This window comes from Daktulosphaira vitifoliae, unplaced genomic scaffold, assembly GCF_025091365.1.
Source record: "Daktulosphaira vitifoliae isolate Bord-2020 unplaced genomic scaffold, ASM2509136v1 Scaffold_1, whole genome shotgun sequence".
Lineage (NCBI taxonomy): Eukaryota > Metazoa > Arthropoda > Insecta > Hemiptera > Phylloxeridae > Daktulosphaira > Daktulosphaira vitifoliae.
The window spans coordinates 56,025,349-56,051,242 of NW_026099572.1; the positions used below are offsets into that span (position 1 = coordinate 56,025,349).

Consider the following 25,894-nt stretch of genomic DNA (forward strand, 5'->3'; position numbering starts at 1 on the left):
GATAAAGAAACCTCCTCCTTTGGAGAAGGCGCTTGGGTCATTAATGGACCTAAAACGCGAAAAAAATATAATTTTAAGAAATATTGACAAGTGTTAATTTACTTAAGATAAAAAGACATAATTAGTAATTCAAATACGTTTTATTTAAATTTTGAGCCTCTACTTTACTTTAAATAAATTTATTAAATAACTTTTTGAAATAATTTAACTTATTATAATATACCTATATAATAATAATTAAATTGAGAAGTGATAATGATATTTAAAAGAATTAAAAATACTTAACCTTTGAAATAATTTAAATTATTAAGAAACTCTTAAGAGATATTTTATTGCTCAAACAAAACAAAAATATAGTAAAACTATGCAAACGTGTTGTTTTTCGTTTTTTCTTCCAAGTGATAGATAAAAATTAGATTTTTATGGACAGAGTGATTGGAAAACAGGTAGATTTTCTATTTTAATTTTCTTTACATAAATATCTCAAATCTTACATTTAGTATGACTATAATGTACATAGTATCCATATGATTTATTGAGTTGTTAAACACAAAACATTATTGAACAATTTAAAATAGTAAAATCTTATAGTTATTGACTATGATGTTTAGAACACAAAAAGATCATTTTACGCATAGCAAAATGTCTTTTATAAATTAAAGTTTGCAAGTCCAATTGAGTTTTCAGTAGTCAACTATATTGAGAGTATAAGATAATAGTAATTCGAGTCAATTGAACTCTGTGATCCTTGTAAATCATTATTCATTTCATTACTGTATAAATCCTTTTTTCTTGGGAAAACTTAAAAAAAAACATTTTACTCTTGTTTCATGTATTTTTAAATTTCGATAACTTTGCTATTATTAAAATTATAAATTCACAGAAGTTATCAGAAATAACATGTTATGTTTCATTTAGTAAGCATATAATTTATAATCAGTCACGTATTTTATGTTAACGTTTGAAATACAATAAAATTTACCATATAGAAATCATTACATGGGAATATGAAAGTTTTGATATTATAAATATATTAAAATTAGATTTAATCATGAATATAAAAAATCAAATGACGCTAAGCACCAATGTATCTAAAATGTAGATGCAAAATGACATAAATATCCTTTCTAAACTAAAAATATCGAAAATTTATGAATTAAATATTTAAATGTCCACCTTTGCCAACATTTTTTTTTTTATTCTACACTATAAAACATAATAAAACCGTTAATATTAAGAATGTCATTTAATCAATTCACAAACTTCAAAAAGTTATTTTTTTCGTGTCAAATATCACTTTTATTTAATTCTTTCTGAAGTTACTTTTTAGAATTTTGTAAGAATTTTATTTATTTACACTTACTTGTAAAGTTAATACAAAGCTAATTGAAATATTTTAACTTATTCGAAGTAGCTTCATTTTTCATTGGTAAACATTCTACGAAAATAATAATGATACCTCTTAGAATGATCTCATTCTAATAATGTATGTTTTCTTATTGAATAATGATAAGGGTTTGGAATTTTTAAATACAATTGTATTTTATGTCTTTATTTATTTTTCATTCAAATTTCAACGGCAAAACACAATATGCCAATCAATACAATTCGGCGTTATCGATATGCAAATAACAATGTTTCGCGTAAAATTTACTTGTCATTTTCTGGCCGATGACAGAAAAAACCCTTCTGTATAAACATTACAACAGAAAAAAAAAATTTGGGACTTATCGCTTTTGGGTACAAATTACATAATTAAATATTCAAAAAAAAAAAAAAAAAAAAAATATAATAACTATATAATTCTATACTCTCAATAAGAAATTAGATAAGGCAATTATTACTTATCACTCTCATTCAAAAGTATATTGAAAAGATAGCGTTTTCTTCTGTCCTTTTCTCAATACGTATNCAAAACTTGTTTCGCTATTTCTTCAAAATGCTCATTAAAAAATAATAACAGTAATAAAAGATAATTGTCGAGCTATGTATTATAAGCTATATACAAAAAGGTATATGATTCAAAATGAAAAATAACAACAAAAACGTCGTTCACACGGCAACAGTTTTTAATTCATATTTTAATACAACAAACTATTTTACTTTCATAATTTACATTAAAATTAAACAGGAAGAAATAAAAACATTTATTTAATTAATATTTATTAAAATTTCATTCTGTCAAATTTTGAGCTTAACACTATTTTAGTATAAGTGTCGAAATTTTACTTAATAATACATTGATATTTATATCATATATATATAAATCATATATAAATACATATATATTTATTTTTAATTAATGGGATATTGAAAAACTGATTGAAATCATTTTTTTTTAAATTTACTTCTTAAATACCTACAGTAAAAATAATTAAATTGCTTAATGTATATCAACACAAATCTATACATTTTGTTATGAATTTATAAATCATATGTTGTTTATAATATAATTGATGGCAAATTATGTCAATTCAAATCTAATCACATTGCAAGAAGTCAGATATGTCAACTACCATAATGGATGATAACAAAGCACACTGAAAGATACATAACTTACATATTTGCTTATTTTGAATTTTTTTTTTTTGCAAAATGATTTTTTAGTATTTCTTAATTTGTTAACAATTTTGTATTACGTTGCAATTTTATAGAAAAAACAATGAAAATAAATTTAAAAACGTTTTTTTTAAATAATGTTGATCATAAGAAAACTATTCAATCATAGAATGACCATTTTTAAATCAATAAATTTGCGAGCCGACACTTTTTTTTTTATTAAAAAAAACTGAATACTTTCTTTCCATAAGAAGTTAATATATTTTATTTTTTCATAAAAGACAAAGTTTTCTTTTATAGTTGTCAATTTTTAGAACTTTAAATTGACAACTATTTAAAAGGTATTTAAATATTTTAAAATTATGTCCTATACAAAGGCAATGAAAAAAATGTTTTTTTATTATTGTTACTAAATAACGAACCAATAAAGTGAAGACATTAAAAAATCATAATATACTTTGAATATAAATAAACTCAACCTTAGTTTTACTCATATGTTTCACTTGTATTTTTCAATTGTTAGGCGCATTTTATTCTTTCGATTTCAACACATAATTTACAAACTAAAACGAATAGTTATATAAGCGAAATATAAAAAAGTATTTTAATCAAAAATGAATAAAAGATATATTGTCATAAAACGTTCCCAAAAAGTATCATTGAAATGTAAAGCTCTTTAAATTGAAAGTGTATGTAAACGCTCAAAACATGAATTTTTCTTTACTGTATTTTAATTCTTTTAGGTAGCTCATTAATTTCTTTTTATATCATCGTTACTGAACTAATAAGTGCTATTGTGCATTATACCGTAGAAAATTTTCAAATTCTTAACCAATCAAAATTGTAATATTTTTTAAAGTTTTTTCTTAATAATTTCAATAAAGTGAGAAAATGAAAAATTTTATATAATAAGGTGTCATAAACTTAGTAAAAAAATTATTTACTTACAGGAAATAATAAAGTATTATTTATAGTTGTTAGTATAGCACAACTTTTTTAAGTTATAAATTAAATACTTTTCACTGGTAATTTATTGTTGCGAATAAATGAAACAGTAGATACATATAAACAATAATATAATGGACATTATATATACACTGAGCCGCTTTAATGAGCGGTTCATTATAAGTTACAAATATTGCTAAACAGTAATAGCACGTGAAACATTAGACAGTTTATGTTTATACAAAAATAAAATAATAGTTATCGCTGGTACCTGTTTTATTTCAAATAAAGATGTACTATAAATTAAATTTTATCATGAAATAACATCATTACAAAATGTATAATAATTACATAAAATACTTGTATGTATACAAATTAAATTGTCACATTTAAAATATTTAAACTCATAACAAAATAGCATTTTTTATAACAATGAAATTTTATATGCACAACATATCAAATTAATCCCTTCACTTATATTATTTACATACACTTTAAATGCGATGCTCAAATATTTAAATTTAAGTTCGCTAATTTTTATTGATTTTTTACTATTATTTATTATTATTATTTGTAATATTGTAATTTTATTTTGTTCATTAATCTATATAGTACAATTTCTTTATAGTTGTATTATAAAAATATAAACCAAATAAGCATTAAAAGTAAAATTAAAAAATCATTTGAAAGAAGAAATCGTTCTATTTTCTTTTTCCTTAAAAGGTTTATCAAAATGTTTTATTTTTTCTACAAAATATTTTTATATTCCTTTACATACTTACGAAATCTTGTGTTTTTTAAGATAATATGAAGCTTTCTGTAACTATAGTTAAATTCTATAATTAATAAATCTCAAAAGCTTAATGAAAGTTATAAAAACTATATAAACAAGTTTCAACAATATCTTCGTACAATAGATGATGCAGGTGCAGATTTTTGTTGACAAAGGTGGTGGAATATTTATTATGAAGGTTAACTGTTAACACGACACATGACAAGAAAAAAACAGATTTTTATCCAAGTAATAACTCAAAAGGCTAAATGAATACAAACGTTGTTTCTCGTACATAATAATAATAAAAATTTTACTCGATCAACAGAATATATTTATTAAATATTTACTTAATAGTTTGAGATAATATAGTAAAGATGAATCAGACTTGATAATCATTATACAACTCACATGTCTTGAGTTCACATGGTTACAATTGTACATGTAGAGCATTTTGTGTGAGATAATTTACTTGTATTATATTTGCTCTGAAAAGTGGCTGAATTTAGAGGTATTATATTTATGTGTGTTAACGTCATTACATTAATCTAGGAGCTCCAGAAAACAGCCTTGGAATAAATTTCAGAACACGTTTTATTTTGTCCTGAGTTGCTGTAATGCGCTTAATGCTGTGGAAAATCGACCGAGATTTTCTGCTAGTGATAATAACGTGTTTGCTTTTATGTTGAGGTGTACTACTGTAGGATTACAACCATGCAAACTCATCCAAGGAAGAAAATTGTGCGAAATAGATTCAAAAACAGAGATACAACTAGGAGTTTAATTTTGAATAAAGCAACATAAATTATAATTAATCTCTAAATCATCAGAGCATATTCATATTTTGCTCATCTTTAAAAAAGTATAAGTATATGTAAAGGTATAATATAAACGTAAAATATTTAAAATAGTTTTTTTCGCAAATATTATCTTGATCAACAAGAATTTTTCATTAAAAATGTAAATTTCATATGCTTATGCTAAAAACACATACAAAATCCTATTACTTTCAGCTAACAACATTTCTCTGGACAAAAAAACATTATGTTAGCGCATTAGAACTTATTCGATCATGACCGTTCTCATCCTCACCGAATCGTAGAAATGTCATATCATAGAATCGATTTCAATCCTGTTGCAATGTATTTTTTATACAATTTCTTTAATTTTTAAGTAGATATAAAGGGTAATCCGCTAACGCAATTCAATGTCACACACAACATTTTCAGGAGTTATTAGTATAGTATTCTTCACATTTTTACTAAGGATAATAATATGAAAACTTTTTAACCAGTATTTCGGAAGTGATTAACACTTAAAGGAATAAGGCAGAGGTGAAGTTTTCATTTCTAAGCATTTTTGTACCGCTGTTCTCCTCCCACCATCATGTATCTATTTATACCTGCCATTTCCTTAGTTAAATATAAATACAAATAAAATAGTTAAATCATTTCCTTTTTGTTAGCCAGTTAATACATACATTTTCATTTAAAAAACTTAACTAGACACAATTCTAAGAGGAAAGATTAGGGAATAGAACTATATTTTTGTGTTAGTTAAAATGGGTAAGGCGGTAATAACTTCTGAAAGAAAAAATTTTATTATTTTTGATGATATTGCACGGAACATAGTTCATGGATCATTCTGTAGAACGATAAAGTATAATTTTTCTGCGTAACTAAACTAATTTTGTCGATACATTTGAAGCGTAATTCTTTGAGCATTGCTCATTTGAATATTTTCATCAAAAATAAGAAAATAAATAGTAAAAATAAAAAACAGTCATATGATAATAAAGTAAAGGGATTATTATTAAAGAAAATGATAAGAGTCTGTTGGTCAGCATTTTATTGATGTTTCATGTATTTTTTTCGTAGCTATAAATATTTGCCAATTTACAATTTAATACTATAATACCATTTTACAATGATCCTCCAGACGTAATTAGTAAGCCATATTTTTAGTCTTGAAAAAGCTTTATAACTTTTCTTTATATTACATTTTTAGTGTTTAGTTATCAAAATAATATTTAAAATGTAACTAAAAATGGCATAAATAAATAATACTAAAGTCACAATGATTATGTTTGATTTTTTAGATCATTAATTTTACATTACTCTGAGAAAAAAATTATTCACACCATTAAAGTTATTTTTAATATACAGTCTATATGTTTTTTCTGGCACTTAACAAAAAAAAATTGATTTCACAAATTTTTTGTTAGAATAAATATTTTTTTTGCTAAAATAATATTCTAATAATCTAATAATCATTGAATCTAGTATAAACAGTAAAATTTTACCGATTATAAATGTTTACATAAGATAAAAACTTAGGAAGCACGTTCTTCCTAAGTTTTAATATTACTATATACATATGGTTTATGTAGGTTTTATAAGGTCAATGCTCCTTACATGCATAAACATATTTTAATAAACTAGATATTAATACTACTTGAAAACAAATAAAAAATATTTTAACATATTCCTGAATATAAAGTTTTGAAAATTACACTGTTCATACTTTGGAAATAATTTTTTCTGTCGAGTTTTTTTATACTCAGCGACTTACTGCGTGTTGAGGTAACATATTGTCTGCTAAGTGATTCAAAAAATTTGTCCTGGAGTTTTTAGCTGAAAATATAGTAAGGCGTGGTTGATTGCTTAGGAACCACAAACAATGGACGATTTAAGTCATTATGGATTTCCATAGAGTGACAAAAAAAAAAGGAAATACGTGATGTGAGTAGGTAAGTATCTTTTATGCACAACTATTGGATGTTTGAATGACAATGAGTACTCGAGAGTCCCTTTACATTACACTGGTAATAGGTGGATTTTGACTTCTTATGATGCGAAGACCTGTTAAAAAAAAAGGATATATATGACGTCAAACTATCGGTTAAAATGATCTATCATTTATTTAGTACGTCTATAGGTTATGTTTTACAAAGACGATAAAAATTTTGTCTTTCTTGTTAGCCAATCAAAACGTAGACTTTAATTTGTGTTTTTTTCATTTTTTTGAACCTAACCCAATTATTATACTTGAGCAGAATACTTTCCTGAATACCCTAGGAATACATGTTAAATTATTATCTAACATAAGAGTATAGTTTTCAATACTCGAAGATTTTGAAGAATGATATAATTATGATTTATATTCTAAATACCAACTTTTTAGTTAAAAAATAATTTTCTAATTAACTCAATGAGTGCTTGTTCTAAAATTGTTATCGTCCAATGAACATTTTTTGCAAGAAAAACGTTCAAAAATGATTATTTTGAAATTTTAACAAAAATAAATAATGCATTTTCTTATTGGTGATAAATAATAAAGAAATATATTTAAAACGTAGTCTAAAATGATAAAAAATATTTTAAAAAATGAATTTTTTACTGAATGATAATTTATTAAGAACTATAAGGGTTGCCAGACAAGTATGAGACAATCTGTATACGATGTTGTAATATATTTTTGGTGAAATATAAGTTTTCTGAAGTAAACCAAAACACTAAAATTTCGTAATATTGTTTCATAAAGAATAAAACAAGTGTACAAACTTTTCAAGTCCTTTATTTTGTGAAGTTTTAGTCAGTTAAATTAAGAATTTTAACAAACCAAGTATGAATGACAAAAAAGTTGTAATATTTTAATAAAAAATAAAGTAGTAACTGGTTTACATTGTTTTCAAATTCATATCTATAAATTATTATAATAATATTATAATGTTATTACTATTAACTTAGGTGATAAGTTGAAATTGTTAATCGTTGTGTAAAAGTTCCCTATTACTAAAATCCAAAAAGTTAAAATTTGAAAATTAGTCATGTTTGTCGAAAAAACAAAATGGATATAAAATAATATTTACTAACAATAAATGGACCACATAAATATTTTCGATTTTTTATTTTTTTCCAGCTATACTAGACTCACTATGTAAGGATTTCCTAACCATGAATGTTTCGGCAATATTATACTTAATGAACTACGAAAAATACGGCAGGAGTACAGCGTCAGCTCAATATTTTTTACAGTTGGCTGGGTATTTGGGTATACCAGTGATAGCTTGGAATGCTGACAATTCGGGACTGGAAAGAGTAAGTGCATGAGTAAAATACATACACAAAGCTTATGGTTTAATGAAAATAAAATTGAATAACATCAGTTTGGCATACAATGCTTGTTGCTTATTTATTTTGACGTAGGTACTTTCACATAATATAAAGTTATATAAAAGTATGCCTGTCATAACTTTATTGTCATGAAATTTTTATTTTATTATCCGTAATATATTTTTTAGTGTAAAACATAATGAAATTCATATCTAAAAAAATGTTTTTCGCCAATTTTTGTTGGTATAATTATAACTTTATTATTGGGCGATAGTAAATTCAATGCACCTTTTTACAACCATTGGTGTTACTTGAGATACATTTTTTTATTTCTATTTTATTATATTAAATGAGTTTTTTTTTTAACACACGGATTTTTTAATCGATTAACAATCAATCAAGATTACCTGAACAAACAATTTTTTTTGCCTAGTTTCAAACGGGTGTAGTTATTGTTAATACTACAACTTGGGTTATTATATTGGAAACCCTATTAAAAGATTTGCGATATTAAAAGATACCCTTTAGTTACGCCAATGATGATATATTACTATAACCATTTGTATAGCTTATGAAATATAGAAGTCTATGAGTAAATTAAATTTACAGAAATTGAATAAAAAAAAATAAGATAAAAATTTCTTTTAAAGTAAAAACTTAATTTTTGAGAAGTATTAGTTTTTATTAGATTTAACTATTCAAATTTTACACATAACATGTAAAAAAATTATCTCGGAGTAAGGCTATAAATTATATTAGAAAGATTTGTGGTGAAATAGATTGATTTATACTATAAGATTATTTAGAAAAATTTTAATTGTATGCACACGTATTAAAAAAATTCTACTTAATTTAGAAAAAAGCGACGATTTTTAATTTCTATTCATTTTTTATAATTATTATTAAGAAGAGGCCCATTCATTCAATATATAAATTTTAACAAAAAAGTTATATTTATCTATTTAGAAATGTAAACAAAATCGTTACCTTAACCAATTTTTATTGAATAGCTATAATTGTATTTGTTACAAACAATAATTTTAGAAATACTTTGGTTCATTTACTAATATGAAATACTAATAGTGGTATTTTCTATTAATTTATTTATTAAAGTTGTTTTATTATTGTTCAATAGTTCAACAACAGTAAATACTGTTGTGCTAGAGTATAGATGAATTGAAAAACTTTTTGATTAAAACTTTTAAAACGATTTTATATTTTATTTTGGAGCTCAGCATTACTTCAAATACAATCTAATAACTGTTATTAAAAATATTCATTTCAATAGTTGAATTTTTTCCTTAGTAATTTATCAAGTGCTGTAGATGTAAAATATTAAATTGGTAAACGTTTTCATTTTACTAAAGCTATATAATTTAGCTAAAATCTGTACTAGTTTATAACAAATCCCAGTTTTATACGATTTTCGATAATAAGATAGCAATATTGTCTAAACAAACACAGACATCCAAATAATTTCATTATGGAACAATTGTTAAATAGAATTTTCGTAATTGCTTTTGCAGTAATCTAATATATGTAATTTAGTAAATACTTTGCAAATACAACTATAAGTCGCAATGTTTATGGCCGCAAAAAAACTATATTTATTTCGAATGGTTTCTCTTAAACATATCTAAACCGATGTGTATTATAAATCTTAATTTATAATAAAACAAAATATACAGCGAAATAAAATTTTAATACATTTTAAAACTAAAAAATTAATTTGAATGAACTTTTCATTACTGACAATTAATCGTGTGTTAAGTTATTCTTAGTCCTAATAGAAAAATAACCAATTTTATATTTTACAGAGAGCTTCGAGGTCTAGTCTACAATTGCAGTTAGCTCCATCACTGGAACATCAAACGGCAGCCATGTTAAGCATATTAGAGAGATACAAGTGGCATCAGTTCTCTGTGGTAACATCACAAATTGCAGGACATGACGACTTCATTCAAGCTGTCAGAGAACGTGTGGCTGACATGCAAGACAGATTTAAGTAAGCCCATTAATATTTTATGTTTTTAAATTATTATATACCTTAAAGTGGCCAGTAACCAGTCAGCTGTTTTAAAGTAGAAATCTTCATTTTTTTATTTAAAGTGCCTTAAATTTTTATAAGACAACACTTAAATAAACAATTTATCGTTATCTCTCGTTATAAATTAGACTGACATAAGATTTAATTATTAATTCTAAACACGTATATTTTTTCACTATCGTAAAGGAATTAATATTTTATAACCAATTTCATAGTTTGCAAATATGTACGCAGTACCTAAAAATAAACTTAGTTTTGTCGTTCTAATAGTTAATAAAATAAAGCATCTTTCGCTTATGTTACAAGAGGCTGTACTACTGTAATATTTAAGGCAATGTCTACCCTACAGACAAAATAAACATTGTTGTTTAAGATTCTCGAACAAATTTTGGCCAATAAATGTTGACAAAATGGCTTTCTTAGGATTTTTACGGTGAGAGATATACGTATGAAAAATGTTTACTATTACTGCACATTTTAAGCACATAAGTATTTCTATTGTATTACGGTTACAAGTTATAACTTAAAAACTCTATCTTAATTCTGAATAAGATTTCTTATGATAAAAATCCAAATTATGCTAATGTTAAAAGTTGATTAAAAATTTGTAAAAAAATAAATTTTGCTCTAGGAAATCATGAACGAATTTAAATAATTAAAATTTTGAACTGGCTATGATTATTTATATAGATATCAAAATCTAGTACCAGGAATTTATAAATCCTAATGTATGCGGTAATATGTCCGTTTTTTCAAAAAAATTACACCGTCATAATATTATCCCATTATTTGTATAGTTTAGTGTCCCATGCGCAACTGTAGTCAGGCAACTCAGCAATAATCTCAGGTCCGAGATTCGATCGCGGACGGCTCCGTTTGCTAAGGAAGAGATCAGTTCAGTTATTGGAATCACCATCTCTGTCTCTGACAACGGACTAACTATCCACTCCAAAGTATTTATGGTTAAGCTGTGATGGGCCTTAATAAAAAAAATTTCGACGTTAAAAAGTCAATAGTTACGCCATAAGCCACCGGCTTATGGCGTCCATTACCATTCAAATAAAAATATGCATTATTGAAATTTCCTACCAGGAATTCATAAGTTATCGCACCATGAGTCAAATATTTCACTTTTACGAGGGACTTCGGCATTTTGCGACAAATATTATGTCTTATTATTAAAAAAATCTTATGTCAGAAATTTAAGTGAACTTTTGTAAATAGTCAATGGGTCAGGTACATGAGAATATGTGTAACGTCTCGCTAGTAATTTTCTTGTGGTCGTATACATTATTTAATAAAATAATAATGTTACAATTGATGATTCTCATAAGTTTCTATTTTTAAAATTCTAACATTAATCTAAAATTCTATATTACAAAAACTTAAAACAACTTAGGATGTTTTCACGTTATTCCATTTATTTTTTTGTCAAGATTGTTTAAAAAAGTTTTAAGACTTATGAAAACAGTTTTGATTTCAAACTGTTTTATGGGTATTTTATACAGATTTTATTAGAAAATTTGATCAATAACAACTTTTGGACCAATATTTTGATAGTTATTAATTTTTAAATATGAATTCTGAGGTTGAAACGTGACTCTGTTTATTTTTATCTCTTGATATTAATATACCGCAATATTCCTCCGTCTTGTTATTAAAACGAACAAAGAACATAAAAGTTGTTATCGACCAATCAATTCCTCAAATAGATCTTTTTTTTTATTAGTAAGTTAATTAATCATACGTGTTTCTATTAAAAAACTAAAGTCAATAAAATGTTGAGGGTAATGTAGGAGAAATAGAGAAAATTTTTTTTGGAAATTATAAAACGTTGCATACTATTAACTTGTGAAAAGTAAAAAATATATATATTCTGTATACTAATAATTTTTTTTTATATACAAATCTGTATATAAGAATAAAGTTATCTCATGATTATGGCCGACCCATAATCACTTAGGACTATCTGAGTAATATGCTTGCGGACCCCAAAGTACTAAATCCGTCTCTGGGTAAGTCATGACGTAATCAGAAAACGAACAATGCGTCGTTTTCTAAGGATGTGACAAGATAAATTAATGAATTAAGAAGTAATAAATCTAATGAAATAGATGAATCTAGCATATTTCACTTAATTAATTTTAAAAAAACACCATATTTTTTTCAACACATTGCAAAACCATTTTTATTATTTTAGCTGCATAATTTTATTATGTCGATGCATAAAAAAAACCTAGAAGTATAGCTTCACTTTAAAGAATAATAAAATATATGTGTTAATTTCACAAAATTTTTTAACAACAAAATATCTTATTATTTTTGATACGTAGTCTTTAAGTTAAGGGTGAGTTTAAAAACAGATATTGTTCTTTTGTGGAATTTTTATTTAATCATAATTAATTTAAAAAGTTATAATTAAGGTGTTCATTTTAAAAACACAACATATCCTCAATTTTTACCTTACATAACTGAGAATTATTTCGTACCTTTAATAACTTTATTTAACATTTCTCTTGCCCATATAAGGTAAGGGTTGGGTTATATTGTAATTTATTATATTTTTCCTTTGCAGTTTTCATCGAACTCCGCATTATAACTCAACCTCTTTGTAATAAATTTAACGAGATTTATTTTTAAAAAATAAGCATAGCACTTTTAATAAGATTTTCATTTAAAAATATATTTAATATAACTTATTGTATTAGCTAGTGAAAGAATGTTTTTATTAATTCATTGAATTTATTAGCATTATTATTATTTTTGATATTTATTTGGAATATATTATACATCATATTAAAAACAATATTAATATTTGATTTTTAAAAATTCTGAATTTAATAATAGCCATTATTGATGATAAAATATTAACTTACCTATATCTTACCAGTAAATTCTCAAAAAAAAAAAAAAATGAATCTACTTTGTAATTAACTCCCATGAGATTTTAAATAAGTTTTAACACAATTTTTCTTATTCCTATACGTATAAAATATGATTTGCAACTTAAAGTTATTCAACTATGTTAAGTAATTGGTATAAATCATAAGTTATGATTTATACCAATTTTTATAAAAGAGTTATAATTCATAAATCTCTTATAAAAATCGAGAGGTACTTACAGAATTTTGTAAAAATATTGATTTTTGAAATAACAAAACTCTATACATTTAGTTGAATTGATATTCAGTAGTCGTTAAAACGTTATATTACTAATTGTGAAATTCAAATTCATATATTCACTGCTTTTGTTTACCTGCTATTGAAATGTCCGTAGCCTTTTGAATTTAATGAAACCAACCGTTTAATAAAACTTTAAAAAATAAACTGAATAGTTAAAACAAAATTCGTCAATAAATGGAAATAGTCCTGGAACAAAATTATAATAATGAATAATAATGAATTTAAAACATCACACCCTAATAAGAGTCCATACTAAAAAAAACATCAAATATAAATAAATACTACAATTTTCATACTGATAGTATTATATTTAATATTATGATACACTAGAAGATTTTTAATTTATAACGTATATATATAATTTATTTTTTGGCGTGTTCCTAACTCATCTGAATTTAACAACCTTTATATAGTTAACAAATTTACTTGTTATACTGCATAAAATGTAATTTTCTACTAATTATTTTGCTTTATGGGTGTAATTATAAGTTTTATTTATTTATTATAATATAATTTGCAAAAGATACAGTAATATTTCTTACTAAGACGTATAATTTTTATTCTTTACAATGAAACAAAGTAATATTAAAAGTTTATCTAAAATGAGCTTTCTTAAGTTACTTTATTGAAATTAATAGTACATTTCAAATCAATATGATGTTTATTAAACCCGCCAACGTTTAACACTTACAGCCTTAAAATATTACAGCTATAGCGAAGAATTTCATAGGTTAACACAACTAATTTATCCGGAATTTCGACTCAAAAACAAACAGTGAACGTTATTCATGCAAAATACGGATGTTTCACAAACGGAAATACGGGTTTACGGAAATTAATGTCATTACATTGTAATTCTAAGTTGGTATTGTCGGTTCTCTAGAGATACGATTTCCACAAGTCGAAAATAATGTACTGAAAATGTGTTTAATGCTAAATAATTAATTGACAAATATAGGAACATAAACAAACTGCGATATTAATTTTATTTTGACTTATTTAAATTTATATATTGAATTGAAAATAGCACATTGCAACTGCTAACACAAATTTGTCAAACTTAAATGAATCCATTTGAAAACAGATCTTCTATATTTAATACGAAATACTGTAATTGAACTAGTAATGTAAATTAGTTCTTATTATATATGTTTATTTAAATTTAAGGGTCAACATCGATAATTACAAAATACCTATTTATCACGATTTGTCTATGAGTTTTATACCACTTGACTATGTAGACATATTTTACTATAACTTTGATATAAAGCATCATTTTATATTGTACACTTTAAGTTGTTGTAAGCCTCTTATTAACTGTATTCTTCAATAATTATCTAAAAAAAAGTCAATGGTTATTTTTTAATTGCTTGTCATTCACAAGTATGTTCTTTATAACCTTAGGCTCTAAGGTCGTATCTTTGCCGTTTTTTCTTCCCTTAACAGGTTAAATATATATTTAATTATAAACTCAATTAGACTGGCTAATTTGAATTTTTTAACGCAGGTGTTTCATTAAAATGTAACAGCTTAGTAAATTCAATAATTACAAAAACAATATATCATATTATAATACACAGGTTCACAATATTAAATAATGTGTTGGTAACCAAAAGTCAGGATTTATTGGAATTGGTCAATTCGGAATCACGAGTTATGCTACTTTACTGTACCAGAGAAGAAGCTCTTAGAATACTCACAGCAGCCAGACATTACAAAATAACAGGAGAAAATTACGTTTGGGTAGTTACACAAAGTGTCATGGAAAATTTACAAGCACCCCAACTGTTCCCCGTCGGTATGCTGGGTGAGTGTACTTAAATAATTTTCCATGCAAGATTTGTAATAATTTTTCCCAAGAAAACGCTATTTTCAAATAATAAAACTAATTTTCAATCTTATTCATGAGTATAAATAATATAGTCCTCAATTAAGGAAATAATTTTGACCTTATATTCTCAAAATAAAATAATTTATTCCATATTTTGGTTAGTAAAAAACATTACTTAAAAATAAATGTAAAATTATACAAGTCAAAATAAATAATACAAAATTAATTTTTACAAACAATTGAAAAAAATTATAGTTTCTTAAATAATTGCCAAGTAAATAAAGTTTGGGCTAAATAACTAAATTTCATATAGTTTTATAAAATCATTCAGAAAGAACAAGTTTTAAATAAAACAATCTTGTGGGTAGAAAACTCAAATAATTTAATTTCATAATATTAGTATAAAGTTACTTATATCATAAGTAACTCAATAACATTTTTTACTTTTCAATCATTTTTAATATTTATTTAAATGGCCATTTAATAGACAAAAAATTTTAAGTATTTTTCAAATATTTGTTAAAACAAGCAGTAATGCTTTTTTGGATTGTTCCACTATTAATCACAAAATTAAGAATTAAATATTTACAGATATCGGATTTAATACTAGTACATATGTTAATCTAAGTAACTTAGAGTTAGAATTATTTTATTCATAGAAATTTTTATGCTCTTTAAAGCTGAATGAGAAAATTTTTTTTATTTTGAAAATTTTATCTTAAATGTATCATTAAATGTTTTTGCAAAACAAACTTTTAGAACATATTCTTCTTATAACTAACTTTGATTCAAAAAAATTAATTTTTATCGAAAAACATGTTTTCTAACTTAAACTGTATCTTTTGATCATATTAAATGTATTTCGGGTAAATTTAGGAGTTCACTTTGACACCAGCAGCGAAAGTCTAGTTAAAGAAATCAATACAGCAATTAGAGTATTTGCATATGGAGTAGAAGATTTTGTCAGTGATCCTGACAATGTAAATGAAACATTATCAACACAATTATCATGTGAAGGTGATGGAGAATCTCGTTGGACGACTGGTGACAAATTTTATAAGTTAGTACTTTCTTTATCTAATCAAAAAAATGATCACATTTATAAATAAATTAAAAATATCAATGGTATTTTACAAATTGTTACTCATATTCGTTTTATGTAAAGAGCTAGTTTATTATCAAATCTTCTTCTTCTTCCTCGCCTTAATCCCAACTACTTGGGATTGGCCAAGGTTATTATTATATAAATTATCAAATATAGAGTATTTGGTAAACAGGTAAAAGAGTGAAGCAAAATTAAATCTAAGATTTCTGCACAAACTTTAGTCAGCTTAAAGTATCTATTGTTTGGTATAATCTATACTCCTGATAAATAAATGAAGTAAAAGTAATTTAACATAGACTATTCAACGCCAATTTGAAAGAAAAATAATATTTTTATTGAATAATCTAACTTTCCTATAGAGTTCTTAAATAAAAATCACTAAGAATTGTATAATATTAATAAATTATCGGGACCCTTGTCAATTTCCATTTATTACGTTTTTTGATACATTAAATTATAGAAAGAGTCACACTGAATATTATTAAGAAACATATATAAAAAACCCAAGGATAACCCTAAATATATGTTCACTACTAATTCTATTGGCTATTAGCAAATGGAAACATATTTTATTTGTTTTGTGTGGTACTTCCTTTGTAATCTAAACCATGAATTGCTTAATGAACCATAACTATTTAGTTACTTCAACTGACGAATTGAAAAATTTTATTTCAGATACTTGAGAAATGTTAGTGTTGAGAATATTGAACCAGCAAAACCAAAGATAGAATTTACAGCAGATGGTGTTTTAAAGTCTGCAGAGCTGAAAATCATGAATCTTAGACCTGGTCTTGGGAATTCTCTCGTTTGGGAAGAGGTGAGAGGTGGTAAATTTTATTTAATGAACATTTATTGTGCGACTACATTGTTTTAATATGTTTATCACATTCAAAACAACATTAAGCAACCTTGTGGATGACGGGATATTTTTCTGATGTGAGCCATAACGTGCTTAGAAAATTGATTACTAGAAATACGTTAACTCCAACAAAATACGTGTGCATGAATAAATTATTCTTTGCCAGTAAAATAATCTAAATTATTTGGAGACAATGTCAATTATTTCTCTTTACACATTTAGTATATCCATTATCTATAATTATAGTCTTACTTTATCAAATATGAAATAACTGCATCCTTATCTTAAATAAACAATTACATGACGATTTTTATTAAAAAATTATCAGATTTTTTTATTATTATTTAAATTAATTTATTAATTATTTCCTCTAACTTAAATAACAAAAAATATAATTCATTTCAATTAATTAGACAATATTGACTAAATATTTCATGGTTATTGCCAATTATAATATCTCATACAAGTAGAATGAGTTCATTTTTGTGTTATTATCGCCTTAAATAAATTACTTTTTAGTTAATTTCTTTTTTAAAAGTAAATTCAGTAAGTCATTTATTCGTAGATTGGAGTCTGGAAATCTTGGGAACGAGAAGGGCTATACATTAAAGACATTGTTTGGCCTGGTGACAGTCATACTCCACCTCAAGGAGTGCCAGAAAAGTTTCATTTGAAGATAACATTTCTTGAAGAAGCTCCTTATATTACTATGGCACCTTCAGATCCAATTACTGGAAAATGTAGTATGAACAGAGGAGTTATATGTCGAATCGCACGCGAAGAAGATATGGAAGAGTAAGAGTCAACAGATTATATGTTCATTTTCTATCTAGTTTTACTTAATGAAAACTATATTAAATCACTTATTATAAACATAATGGCTTAATTAAGTGTATTCAATAAACGTAATTAACAGAAATTCAATGAATAAATTGACTTGAGGGATTGTGCATGCATTAACGGCTGTGATTCATCCGCCATTAAACAATTTATCACAAATCTATTTAATAATCAACTCATGCTATCACAGCTGTCTCAAGTTGTCTAAGTTTAAATTAATATCAAAACCACGTTATTAAACTATTGCCATGTTCCATTTACACTATAATAATTTTATTTAACTACACTATGTAACTATTTCATACTTATTGTGAAATTTCGATAATCATAAACATATTTTATTTAAAAATTTAACTGTTTGTACAATGAATAATTACTTTATAAAAATAGTCTTTCTTTTTTTTTATATATAATTAGGGTAGATATTCCAATAGCACATCGCAACGGAAGTTATTTCCAGTGCTGTTCAGGTTTCTGTATTGATTTGTTGGAAAAATTTGCAGAAGATTTGGGTTTCACATATGAGCTCGTTCGTGTTGAGGATGGTAAATGGGGAACGCTAGAGGTCAGTATTTCATTTTAATTAAAAGCCAACGACTTTTTACTAATGTATTAGATATTATTATATGTTATATTATAGAATGGCAAATGGAATGGTTTAATTTCGGACCTAGTAAATAGAAAAACTGATATGGTAATGACTTCTTTGATGATTAACTCGGATCGTGAAGCTGTGGTCGATTTTAGTCTTCCATTCATGGAAACAGGAATATCTATAGCCGTCACTAAACGTACGGGTATCATTTCACCAACCGCATTTTTAGGTAAATCAAATCTAAAATATTTATTCCAATAACATTAATGTTCTTTGTTGATTTTTAACAGAACCTTTCGACACTGCATCATGGATGATGGTAGGAGTAGTAGCAATCCAAGCAGCGACATTTTCTATATTTGCATTTGAATGGATGAGTCCTTCTGGATTTGATATGAAGGTATCATGTTAAAGTCATAATTATAGTTTTATTTATTTTATTATTGCTGATAAAATACTGTTTCAGTCAGTATCGCAAGCACCAAATCACCGATTTTCTCTGTTCAGAACATACTGGCTAATATGGGCTGTACTCTTCCAAGCAGCAGTTCAAGTTGATATACCTAAGGGAATTACTTCCAGGTATACATTTAACAATTTTTTTTTTATCTTACGTAAAATAATTTATTAAAAATTAAAACAAAAAAATAGATTCATGACCAATATATGGGCTATGTTCGCTGTTGTGTTTTTGGCCATATACACTGCTAACTTGGCAGCTTTCATGATAACTAGAGAAGAGTATTATGATTTTCTTGGAATTGATGATTACAGGGTAATATATTTTACATGAAAAATTTATTTTAATTAATAAACTGTCCATAGCTTATTGGAGTTCAACAATTAAACAATGTATATTTTTTATAGCTCAGTAAACCTCATAGTCACAAACCTATGTTTAAATTTGGAACGGTACCACATTCACACATTGACTCAACTATTCATAGATATTTTCCCGAGATGTTCAATTACATGAAGAACTTTAACAGATCAACAGTTCAAGATGGACTTAATTCTTTATTGACTGGGTAAAATTAAATTTTTATCTTTATTTATCGGTTTAGTATTTATATTATTTTTATCTACCTTCATTAGTGAATTAGATGCATTTATCTATGACGGCACTGTATTAGACTATTTAGTAACTCAAGACGATGACTGTAGACTATTAACCGTAGGATCCTGGTACGCTAAAACTGGTTATGCAATAGCATTCCAGAGAAACTCAAAATATGTTCAAATGTTTAACAAACGTTTGTTGGACTTCCGTGAAAATGGTTTACCTTTTATTGAAATTAAAACTTCATATTTGAGATTGTGATTTAATTTTTTTAAATTTTTTATACAGGTGATTTGGAAAGATTGCAAAGATTTTGGATGACCGGAACTTGTAAACCAGATGATCACGATGAGCATGCTACTAGTGACCCTTTGGCTTTAGAACAGTTTTTATCAGCTTTTTTGTTGTTGATGGGTGGTACATTATTAGCAGCATTGATATTACTATTGGAGTGTTTGTATTTTAATTTTTTCCGGAAGAAACTAGCGAAAACAGATCAAGGAGGTTGTTGTGCTCTTATAAGTTTGGTAACTAATGCTAAAATGCAATTAGATATTTTTTATTTGTTTAGTGTACTTATATGTGTAATTTATAGTACATAAAAATTTCTGAAAATAATTTCATCAAAATTAATATACTAAATAATTATAGAGCATGGGAAAGTCTTTAACGTTCCGAGGTGCCGTGTACGAAGCCCAAGATTTTTTGAAGTTTCGTCGTTGTAAAGATGCTGTATGTGATTCACAATATCAACTTCTCAGGAGCCAACTAATGAGTACATATTCAAAAATGAAACAATTAGAAAAAGAATTAGAGCTGAGAAAGTTAAAAACTGAAAGAAGGTAATTTAATTATAATTTGTTTAATACTTAACAACGTAGGATTTTTTGAAACTATGTTTTGCATTGTGTCGTCAGGAGGAAGAGATCGGCATCTTCTTCTAGGTTATTTCAGTGTTTGACTGAAGGTCAAGATAAAAATCCGGATAAAAAACAGTAAGAATATATAAAAGAAAAAAGAACATAGGATCGGTAGAAAGATGAAGCATAAAAATTGCTTTGCCGCGTTGAATATTAGTATTAGGCTGTATTATTATAAGTTTGGGTATATGGAACCTATGCGCTTTACAAGCTTATACGTATTTAATTGTATAGAAATGGTTCGAAAAAATGGGATTATCTTTAAAGTAACAAACTGTTATAGCTTTTAATATTATTTTTATAAATAACTGCTTTAGGAGCAATTTAGATAATTCAAAATAATTATATGCTGTTGAAAATAATATTGAACAATCATATGTATATTTTTTACACTGTTGAACTGTAAATAGTTAGTAGCATGTGCGTTAATCAAATGCAAGATTAAATTTTAATATTTAAGTAATTAATAAACAGCATAAGTATATGAATATTTAAATCACTTGTATTTTTGATACATTATTATTTTATTTGATTAATAGATTCCAATTTTCACCAGCGTCACCATTAAGACAAAGAGACGTCGTGAGACCAAGTATTGTTTCGACAGAGTATATAAATAGATTTGATCATGAGCCAGTCAGGTAAAATAAATTAGTCTGTACTATATGAATTCAATGACACTAATGAAAAATAGAACAATAGTCGACATAAGATCGATTTGAATCCAACAACAATACATATTGAACCGTAAATGTTCATTAAAACACTGTATAGTTTACTTAATTATCTCACAAAACTAATAACTTGGATTTTGAAATTTCCTTAATTTATATCGTGTAGTAGTAATTGATATAGACACAGTAAAAGTCTCCATACCTCGTTTTAACTAGATAGTTTTCATTGATCTTATAAAGAATAAAGAATGTTTTTTAATATTTTTCAATACCATAATAAGTAATGTAATTTAATTAATATCGAATATGAAGTTAATATTTCTACACTATCATTTATCTATTTATTATCAAAAATTACCGCAATTATCATACCTTCGACTTTGATTTCATTCTATTGAAATACTATTCATACTTTAACTATTTAACTAATTTTTAAATGTTTGCTATCAATCGAAAAAATTTTTCCAGGACAGAAATCGCAGAAATGGAGACAGTTCTGTGATTTTATTTGATGTATAGACTCAACTAAACGACAAATTATATCATCAAAAGCAAAATATTTTAGTTTGTAAATGTGGAGTTTATAATTATACAATTTAGGATAAACAATTAAAATAATGTTATTATTATGAACATTTTTATTTTTTTGTCATTTTTAATATTTGTTTGCATTGCCATAAAATGCGGACGGAGAGGAAAAGAAACTGAAAAAAATTAAACCATGCTCAATACTAATATATTAATATTTATAATTGACTTTGTTTGAGCTATAATAAGGACAATAACGCATTTTTTTAAAATAAACAATTATTATTTTTACTAGATATTCTTCTCTTGTCTTTTTAAGTCATAGTTAAACTCAAAAATAAAAACAAATTTTCACAAACCATTTTTTTTTTTTTTGTTTATAGTTAAAATAAAATGAATAAAAATTTTAATCTTGCTCGGCTTTTAAAGTATTGTATTTATACATTTGTTGATTAAAACTAAGATAATAAATACATTTTACAAATTAATAAACATTATACCTATTATCATCGGTTTGCTCAAAAAGAATATCACTTATATGTGATAATCAGATTTTAGCTATCTGAAAATGTTATTAAATTTGTTTTTAAATTGTATATATATATAGAAAATGATTATTGTGTAAAGAGTTCAATATTATGTGCGTTATTATAGAAGCTTACTAATTATAAGCACTAATTATTCAAGTTAAAATATTAAAACTATAATAAGTTTATAAAAGTACCACATAAAATTTTTATCGAATTAGATAAAGCCCAGAAGCCCAAGGGCTAACATTAACTGAGAATTCTGAATCGTAGGCGTTCTTTAAACCTTAAATTTTATGTTGCGCTTTGACGAAAGAGGTCCCTAAATTTTTAAACTTGGAGGCTGTCATTCTACATGATCGTTTATCTTATTTGGGCTTGAATCAGATGAACGTATCAACTGAAAAAATGTATAATTTTCCTAAAGGTATCATTGTCATTTAAAATAGAATGTAATAATAAAAAGAAACACAGTTCCAACGTAATTTTTTTCATTAATGCGTTACTTTATATAACAAACTAAAGAAATATAAAAAATAGTGTACTTTCATATAATATTTTACAAAGTATAATAAATTTTAATTGTCAGTTTGACAGATTTTTCACCAATGTAATTATTTAAGAGAATTTTTATTTAAATTTGCTCGAAAAGTATAATTACCAATAGATGTTTGTTGATTAGTTAATAAAATTGCATTATTGTTATTAAATGTTTATATTGTTATTATGCCGTGCATGTAAATATACAGTAAAGTATTATTATGTAATAAAAACAATATTGTTTTGTTAAAATCATTTAATATTATTAGTAAATTAAAATTTGTATTAATATTTTTTTGAGGATTTTATTTTAATAGTTCTATAATATATTTTAATTAAAAAAAATTTTGTTCACGTTAATTTTACTTTAATTTATAATTTGTATTATAATTTATTATACCAACGATTCTAAAAAATGCTATGAAAATATGCTAATGCTAAATTTTTTGTTAATGTTATTAAGTTGAATAGGTCAAAAATATTGAAATTTGATGTCTCATGTATGTATATTTTATGTAATTTTTATTAAACAGTTTTTAAGAAATTTTACATGCAACAATGTTGTAAATTTACAATTGAAAGGCAATAAGTGATAATATTGGCGATCGAACAAAATTTTGTATCATTCTATGAATGTTATACATAATTTTGTAAATTGCGCCCAATAAGCTGTAAAATTTAATTAATGTAATTTCAATAATACTTTCAAAATGACACTTTTTTATATAACTTCTGCCCTAAATTGAATTTATGCAATATATAAAAAGGCTTAGAGTATTAATATATATGAAAAAATTAAATTTTAAATTTAATCTAAAACTTAAAAAGTGTAGAGTATCTTGTACGTAGCAGTACTATAAAATATATATAATATATTATATAAAAATAAAATATATGTCAAACATTTTGTCTACCTGCCATTATTGATAAGGTGACTAAAGTTAACTCTTATACCAATAATTAAATTGATATATGTATTTTCTGTTGTTAGTGTAAGAAATATATGTTTTGTGTGATTGTATCATACAAAAATTTGTTATGTAATTATTTTTTTTGTATTAAACTGATTACACAAAGCCAATATAGTGGAGATTATTGTACTTTAATGTTATTTGAATAACTCCTAAAATTATGCAAAAAATTATATACAAAATCAAGATTGTATATGAGTTTATACAAGCCGTACACAATTTTTATTTTTAATATATATTTTTTTTTGTGTGTTTAATTTTAAGAGTTATATAAGTAAGATCAAAATAAATACTCTCCTCTACATCGTGAGGCATCTGTTTTCATAAACAAATTTACTGTATACAAACTGATTCATCTATTATACAAAAATGAAAAATTTTATGATTAAAAACAACAATAAATGGATAAGAAAAAATGTTTTTTTATTTAAAGTATTTTACAGACAATAGTTAAAAATTATTATTAAATATTTTACTGGTCAAGATTATATTTTATTAAAAAGAAGCTTTTTTCAAATTAATTATTAATTTTTGTGAAAAGAGATGTCGTGTGAATAAATAATTTAACATTATACCTGTATTGTATAAAAAAAATGCATATGTTGAAAATAATTTTTTAAGCCACAAAATGATTTATTGAATTGATAAAAAAATGTGTTGTGTTAAAATTCCCAAATTTAATCACTTTATACAAATTATTAATGGCTTTATGGCTATTCCCGTATTATGTATAAAAAGTAATATATTATTGTTTATTTTTATCATTGTTATTATAATAAACATTGAGTGTTTTGTTATGTTATCAATTTGTGTTCCTTATTTAAAAATTGTAATATTTAATTTTTCTATATAAGTAACAATAACAGAAGTATAAGTATACAAATTTAGTCCTAATGCAATAAATTTAAAAAATCCTTTTCCAATTCTGGTGAAAAAAAAAATTTATTTAAATTTAAAGATTCTAATGCAGTCGCATTCTTTGAATTTTCTTATTTAGAAATAACAATAACATGACATACAAAAATAAGACACTGTGACACGTATTACGTTTGTTTAATGATTAAACATTTACTTCTATTCATTAATTTTGCCGTAACAATTTGCAGCTAGGGAACTTGTTGATAAACTTTATTTATATTACTAAAAGAAATAATTTATTATTATAATAATTTAATATTTAGGAAGTAGTTTTAATGTTTTATGTTCAATTAAACATTTTTCAAAAATAACGTAAAGTCTTTTTGCATAATAATAATCTTTTGATGTACCAATATAAACATAAACTTATTATAATAAGGGGATCAGGATAAGTTAACCAAACTTAAATAATTTGTTAATACAGTATGATAAAAATCCTACATTACAGTAAATATTTACCATAGCGTTAGGATATTATTTATTTTAATCGGTAATAATTCATTTTTATAATACTTCATTTTTATTAACTATTTTACAATGAAACTCTAATTTCTATCATGTCACTCTTAAAAAAAATATCCAAAATTTTACATACATGTAAAATGTATGGGAAAATGTTGTTAAAAATGTTATATTGTATACTTTATGTCAAAATCACACTACTTGTGTGTAAAAGAAACGTAAAAATTAAAGTATCATAAAAACTACATTTTTGTACTGATTTCAAATCTGCAATTAGAATGTTCGTATCAACTTTTTTTTTAAGATTATTAAAAATTAGTAAGGTTTGCTAACGATATATTTTTGAATATCAAATACTGAATTTCAGCGATATTATATTGCAATATTGAAAAAAAAATTCTTTCTGTAATCGTATGAAAAAATAAATCAATATCGAAAACAAA

The 25,894-nt window shown here is 24.7% G+C and overlaps 1 protein-coding gene across 2 annotated transcripts in view; it reads left to right on the forward strand.

The window, feature by feature from the left end:
• Positions 1-24,873, forward strand: part of LOC126894128 (glutamate receptor ionotropic, NMDA 2B) — a 107,311-nt gene extending 82,438 nt beyond the window's left edge. For both annotated transcript variants that reach the window (XM_050664889.1, XM_050664890.1), the window contains 18 exons: positions 8,198-8,376; positions 10,209-10,396; positions 15,202-15,428; positions 16,329-16,512; positions 17,233-17,374; positions 17,982-18,211; positions 18,674-18,821; positions 18,897-19,080; positions 19,142-19,251; positions 19,318-19,433; positions 19,503-19,626; positions 19,719-19,879; positions 19,947-20,128; positions 20,200-20,438; positions 20,563-20,753; positions 20,829-20,906; positions 21,371-21,472; positions 21,979-24,873. In XM_050664889.1, the coding sequence (XP_050520846.1) occupies positions 8,198-8,376; positions 10,209-10,396; positions 15,202-15,428; positions 16,329-16,512; positions 17,233-17,374; positions 17,982-18,211; positions 18,674-18,821; positions 18,897-19,080; positions 19,142-19,251; positions 19,318-19,433; positions 19,503-19,626; positions 19,719-19,879; positions 19,947-20,128; positions 20,200-20,438; positions 20,563-20,753; positions 20,829-20,906; positions 21,371-21,472; positions 21,979-22,024 (2,831 nt within the window). In that variant the 3' untranslated portion in view covers positions 22,025-24,873. The remainder of the gene's footprint in view (positions 1-8,197; positions 8,377-10,208; positions 10,397-15,201; positions 15,429-16,328; positions 16,513-17,232; positions 17,375-17,981; positions 18,212-18,673; positions 18,822-18,896; positions 19,081-19,141; positions 19,252-19,317; positions 19,434-19,502; positions 19,627-19,718; positions 19,880-19,946; positions 20,129-20,199; positions 20,439-20,562; positions 20,754-20,828; positions 20,907-21,370; positions 21,473-21,978) is intronic.
• The last annotated feature ends 1,021 nt before the right edge of the window (positions 24,874-25,894 follow it).